Below are 6,822 nucleotides of genomic sequence, written 5' to 3' on the forward strand. Positions count from 1 at the left end.
TGAGAAACTCATTAAGCACTTAAATGTCCTGCTCACTGCTTCTAACCATTTCATATTATAGGGTCTTTAACGGGCTAAGAAAGCATCATAATTTTAAGTATTATGAGATACTCTCAGTAATAAAAAAAACTTCCTGCTGTGAGCAGCAAAGCCCCACCCATATTCTGTTCAAATCCTCTGTTCGTGAGGGACAGCCAATCAGAAGAAAGCTGGCTTAAAGAGAGTTGGAAGTAATCTAAAACGGCTTATTTCAGACAGTAACTGAGGGGATGAGGTATACATGCCAGGTTATTGTTGCTGATAAAATAAAGGTTTAAAAAAAACATAAATAAGGATTACTCTGAACTGTGACTCATGCAAGGATACTTTAGCAGAGGCCATGAATAAAAATATGGAGTTGCTAACCATCAGTATATTGTATGTAGTTGCACTGATGAATGTTTCGCAGGTGGAACCAGCTCCCAGCTTGGATTCGGGAGACAGACACCCTCTCTATTTTTAAGATTAGGCTTAAAACTTTCCTTTTTGATCAAGCCTATAGTTAGGGCCCTTAGTTATGCTGCTATAGGCCTAGGCTGCTTTTTCCTTCCCACTGTCGCCAAGTGCTGCTCATAGAGGGGTCCTTTTGACTGTTAGGTTTTCTCTGTATTATTGTAGGGTCTTTACCTACACTACAAAGCGCCTTTAGGCGACCGTTTGTTCTGATTTGGGGCTATATAAATAAAAGTGAATTAATGTGTCCAGGTACTTACTTTTAATTTAATACTGCATTAAAAAAAACACTGTAAACTGTTGATATTACAGTTAAACAGCACCATTTGAAATGTTGTGTTGCTTTAGTAAAAGGTCCTCAAACTCTGTTTTCTCAACCGGCTTCTTTAGCTTCATATACACACTGGAAGCCATTCACAGAGACATGGCGACTGCAGAAATCATATACCATCATATACCAGTATGAGTAACCATATCACAAATGAACTGTTATTATGTAAATTTAACTGTGTCATGACCTCAAAAAAATAATAATCTTGCAGGAAACTGTGTCTCAGAGCCTAAAAATGGTTAATGGGCCTGATTCCTGTGGGTACCCATCATCAGAAAGTCTAATGAATATTTTCAAGGACAGATCTTTTTCTAATTTGAGTCGAGAGCTGTAAAAGTCGTTTGTGCAGGACGCACCGCATGCTAGTCTTGAGTTAATCGGTGCAATTTTTTTGATCCAATTGATTTCGTCAGTCAGATACATAATTTGATTTGTAACGAGGTACAACTAATGAGATGAGCAGGGAGGATTACCGGGTCCCAGAGGTGGAAACCGTGGACAAGGCACAGCCTTTAATCAACGATCAATAACACCTCTCCCTGCCTGAGACATTTGTAATATCACATTACACTACACTGTGCTTTCAAGCTGTTTCTATGCTCTGAGATATGCTTTAAAATAAAATAGTCCTGTAATTACCCCCCTCTGAAAACTCAAACCCCAGCTTGTTCATCAGACATCAAAACCTCTTCCTCAAAAAGAAATCATAAAGCTGAGAGCACTTCAGAGTCTCTCTTTCATGCTGACAGTTTTCTCTGATCAGCTTCAGCAGAGTGCAGGTCTGCCAGCACTTTGTTTGGAGACTTGGCCGGGCAGATTGGCACATCTAGATTGATTGTGTTGTAGCACTGAGCTACAGTAATGTGCTTGTAGTCTGTCTGGCTCGCCCTCCTCCACCGTTCTGCTGGCAGTGACTGGAGCCACAAGTTTCTCTGGGGGATCCCTGGACCTGATCTCTCTACCACAAATTTATAAACGTGCCATAAGAACTGCTCTGTAAAAGCTTGTATACAAACCAGCAACATATTCAAAAACTCTATTTTTTATGTTTTTTTTCTTTATTAGCAACAAATTTATACTTTAACCCCAGAAGAGGTGTTTTCAAACTGATCCGTGTTTTCCAGGCAAGCTACCGCTGACTGTGGCAAACTTAACAACCAAAGCAATCATAAGGAGATTTCTGATGCAGCACCATCTTTGTGACCAGGTTCACCTGGAGACCGACAGCAACCTCTCACCAACAGGCTGGGAATACACACCGACCGATCTCTAGACCTGCCTGACTGAGGCCCGAGGAAATGCTTTTATCTCAAGGAAGAAGCAGAAAAGGCACAGCTTTCCAGTGTTTCTTGGGAGTTACAAGGATTTAAAAACATAAAGGGAGGGGGTACCGGCTGAAATGGAGATGGCTGTTGCTTCCTCTGAGACACGGACTGTGACTCGAAAGAAAGGAAGAAAAGGAAGTGAGCAGATGGAGGACAAGGACTGCCTTATCTGTTGGCTTGAGATGAGAAACTCACTGCAATTACTGATGAAGACCATCCATAAGTGGGGTTTTGCCAAGACGTCTGTAAGTGATGACATCCGGCAAGGATGGAACCATTTTTCTAATAAATGTGTTTTTATAATATTGATCTATGATCAATATTAAGTCTGGAACTTCTTCTGTCAACTGTTTCGTTTGACCTCTGCATTAGTAAAACCTGAAGCTGACAGGGTTTCCTATAAGAATATAGAAACAAAGAAAGTAACCTCTTCAGTGAATATTTTGTGTTCTTTACATGTAGTTCAATTGTATCCATCTATCATCTCCCACTTAGCCATTTTGGGGTGCAGGAGCAGTGGAGCCTATCCCAGCTGTCACAGGCCGAGAGGCAGGGTGCACCCCGGACAGGTCGCCAGTCTATCACAGGGCTAACACAGAGACGTGCAACCATTCATGCTCACATTCACACCTACAGACAATTTACCATCAATTTAGAATGACTGAGGCACCCGGAGAGAATCCACACGGGCACAGGGAGGGCATGCAAACATTACACAGGAAGGCTCCAAAACCAGGTACTATTAAATAATAATTACTTTTTGTTTTCCAACACAGCATCAGACAACAAATGCTCAGAATTAAAATCAAATAAATATAAATTAGGAATTAAACTAAGTAGGCACAGTGATGCAATGGTAAGCACTGTCACCTCACAGCAAGAAGGGTTTGGACCACAATCTTTGGCAGTGGCTCAAATGTTTGTTTCATACACTTTGCTGCTTCAGTTTTCATTTAGATTTTTTTTGTACATGTTTCTATTAGATAGTGAAGAATAATCATAAGCATAATTTTCATAATTTTAAAAAAATGTTATTGGCAAACGTGTTTTGGCAGTGGTGTCACTGATAAAAGCTTTTGCTACGACTAGAAGTAACAGCTTTTAGAACGACCTCACACCATGCACACAAACAAATCAGGTAATAAAATATTGGTGAATCACGGATTTGTGCATAAAATGTTGACATGCATGGTTCTGCATTTGCAGATGAAAAAAGCATTTAATATTAATTCTACAGCCTCACATGCAGTTGTGTCAGGTAAGGTCTAGAAAAGTTCAGAGCTGCGGTGCATGCATTGTAAAAGTGCTATTAAAGAGAAAAAGGCTCAGAATAGCAGCATCAGTGAGGATTGTGTATTTGTTTATCTCTCTGTTCAGCAGGAAGATTTTACAGTACATCTCATACTTTACTGGAACACCGGGTAGTAAATTCCCAAACAGTCGGCATGTTCATTGCAAAGCCAATAGCACCAAGTCAACAAACAACCATGGATTTATGGTTCAGCTGCTGACCTGTTTAATAAACAAATATACTGTATATACACTGCATGTGTCGGTCTGTGTGCACAGCATCTCTTACAATAAGAAATAAACATACACACAGCTGCTATTAACTTAATTCTATTACCTCTGTCCCATGATTTGATTATGCACAAAGAAAACAAGGGTCTGGTTTGTGTCTGTGTTTAGTCTTAGAAGTTGTCCAACACATATTTGCAGTCACAATTTTCGCTGTGTTTCGTGGCAGAAGTACACATGTAGGTCATGTTTCCTTTTAGAGATGGAAGATTACCTGATTAATCAGTTACTTGACAGGAAAAATATTAAATATGAGCTCATTTTTCAGGCAGAGTGTCACATGACCTACTTCCAGCTCCTTGGCTGTGCTCATTTGCCATTTCTGTTTGCCTTATGTGAGCGTAAACTAGACAGTAAAGATTTGCTCCTCGGAAAATGATGATGACGCACAGCTGACGTTGATTCCCACCGATGACCCTACTCTATCAGTGTAGTCACTAAAACAGATTGTTATATTATAGCGTTAAGATATCGCAACATAGATATCGCTGATCAACATCTGTTTTGTAGATGGGGGGTGTACGTTTTTAAAATGTATTTCTTTAAAAGAAAGCGAGGGAATTATGCAATTTAATTTTACTAAATAAAGAGATTTGTGGAAGATCCTCAAAAATCACACAATCTCATATGTGCCAACACTTGTCAAAGGTGGGGAGGAAGAATTGCCTTTAGGGGGACAAGATACCAATTTAGCTCATAGGCTTCTTAAAATAAACCAAAAACAATATGAAATTTATGACATTTCAGTGTAAGATTAAATCTTCACAATCTAGGATAGAAATTCTAAGAAATCTGCATTCTCCTTTTTACACAATTTGATCTGCATGGATTTCTTTTTTTTTTTATGAATGAAAGATGGGGGGGTGACGGCTGCTGTGTCCCTGCAGCCCAGCAGGACTGAATGGGGAGCGGCTTGATGAAGACATGCCAGTGATACTAATGACAGAGAGGGGTTCACTGAGGAAAAACAGCTCTTCGTGTTCTGACTTCAGTGTTCTGCTTTAAAGGCAAGGAGTGCTACACATCTTTGCATTATTATTATAGTTATTATTACTGTGTTATCCATCTGTCTGGCTACTGGCTGCTCGCTGAAATCAAGCTGGTCATTCGGGGTTATCTGTTGTCAACAACCGCCTGTCGCTTCCTCCATGATGACAGTGGAGGACCACTGCCTGCGCGGCGCTACCCGACATGCGACACCGTTGTCACGGTCGCGTCCGCTCGGTGGCTGTTTAAGGAGCATCTCTGAAATAAAAGCTGTCCTACCTGTCAGTGTCATAGCGCCGTCACGTGTGCGTTTAGATTAAATGGTGAATGACTCACGCGTTACCGACGTATATCCTGGGAAAGACCTCGTTGAAGTGCTGTGTCGGTAGGCTGTAAAAGCCGTTGCCGTCGGACAGGAGCTCGTTGAGTTGCTGGACCGTCACCTCGCTGGCAGGAACCGGGACTTCAGCCGGTGGTGGCGGCGGCGGCTGCTGCTGCTGTTTCGTAGGGCTCAGGTGTTTCTTCATGGCTCTTCTTCTGCTCCCAGACTAATGTTAGACTCCAGCCAGCGCCCGACTCAACAGACTCATCCTGTTCAGCTGCATTTTACCTCCGCACGTGAGTCGTGCGCGCGCTGTCTTCTTGTCTATAAGGTGTCTGAATCCAAAGAGGCGCGAGCGCCACAGCTTCACACGTCGGTGACAAGTGCGAAACAGTTTTTATGCGCACTTCCGGCCACACTTTCAAACAAAAAGATACATTTCATTGAATAAATCAATGCTGTGATTCATAACATATCTAAAAACTGATCACCTTCCGATCTTTTTTCTTTGATAATAACAGTTTTTGATCATCCATCCATCCATTTGCTTCCACTCATCCAGAGGTCAGGGAGGGTGGGGTGGGGAGGTGGATGGATGGATGGATGGATGGATGGATGGATGGATGAATTTTCTTTAGTTTAAATTTTATTTTTCTTGTGTTGGGATTTTAGATCAACGGATAGTTTGCAGCTCGTTACGACTTCTGCCTTCTAGAAACAACTTGATTACTATGAGACAGAGCTATCTAGAAAAAAAGTGCATAAGATACTATATAAACTCCTACAGTAATCAGTGTTACAATGGACTGAGGCTCACTAAAATTAGTAGGCGTTTTGGAAGATTCGCTTCTTCTGGAAGAGTCTGCAGTACGGTCTCAGTTTTATTTATTTATTTATTTATTTATTGCAAGAGTATTAAATCCTGAAAGGCAGTTCTGTAGAGAGAAAATATATGAGGGCTTTGTAAGGAGCTCCAGACTGTAGGGATAGTGATTGAATCCAAAGCAACTCAGTCTTAGCAGTAGCAAAGAACTTGGCTGTCTCGTATAGAGCATCGGTATGTTTTGATCATTGAAAAATAAACTGAAAATGAGATAGTGAAATTTCAGAGACTTAAATTCAGAGGCAAAAAATTCAATCACTTTTTTTCGGCATTAAAAAAATTCAGTGCCAGAAATTCAATGGCATTTAAAATTCAGATCCTGATGACACAAGTTTGCTTCCATACATCGGCCTCAAGCACACCCTTCAACTGAACTGAACTATTGAGTGTGAGCCACTTTTTATCAAGTAAGTGGTGAACCTTACTTCAGCTCTAAAGGAAAGCCTGCACCAGTATTCATGTCAATTTATGGAAAGAAATGTTTTTTGTTGCACAAAAATTTCAGGCTTAAAAAACTTTTAGTTTAAGTTTCTTGATCCGACCAAACTGCAATGTTGTTCGTGTCTTTTAGTCCAAATTCATTGATTTAAAAGTTAAATTACAGTAAAAAGCGGGGTAGTGCTTTTATTTTGTAGCAATACACTTTCAGCTTCCGGTATCAGCTTGTGAGTTTGAGGCTCACTTGACGCAGCTCCCTTTCGTCGCCACCACTATCTCCGGCAGACACACCCCGCCGGTGGGCAGACACTCCGGGAGACGAGAGCTGTACGGAAGGAGGACAGCAGTGATGCATGCCGAGCACTGTGTGCGTGTGTGTGTGTGTGTGTGTGTGTGTATATATATATATATATATATATATATATATATTTTTTTTTTTTTTTTTTTAAACCTTAAACCGAAGCCT

At 40.9% G+C, this 6,822-nt stretch overlaps 1 protein-coding gene across 1 annotated transcript in view; it reads right to left on the reverse strand.

Annotated features, from left to right (window-relative positions):
- dusp3a (dual specificity phosphatase 3a) overlaps positions 1 to 5,400 on the reverse strand; it is a 30,827-nt gene extending 25,427 nt beyond the window's left edge. Inside the window, exon 1 of the mRNA XM_030754363.1 lies at positions 5,050 to 5,400. Coding sequence (XP_030610223.1) covers positions 5,050 to 5,240 — 191 coding nt within the window. The 5' untranslated portion in view covers positions 5,241 to 5,400. The remainder of the gene's footprint in view (positions 1 to 5,049) is intronic.
- Positions 5,401 to 6,822: the final 1,422 nt, after the last annotated feature.

The sequence above is a fragment of the Archocentrus centrarchus genome, chromosome 19 (assembly GCF_007364275.1).
Source record: "Archocentrus centrarchus isolate MPI-CPG fArcCen1 chromosome 19, fArcCen1, whole genome shotgun sequence".
Lineage (NCBI taxonomy): Eukaryota > Metazoa > Chordata > Actinopteri > Cichliformes > Cichlidae > Archocentrus > Archocentrus centrarchus.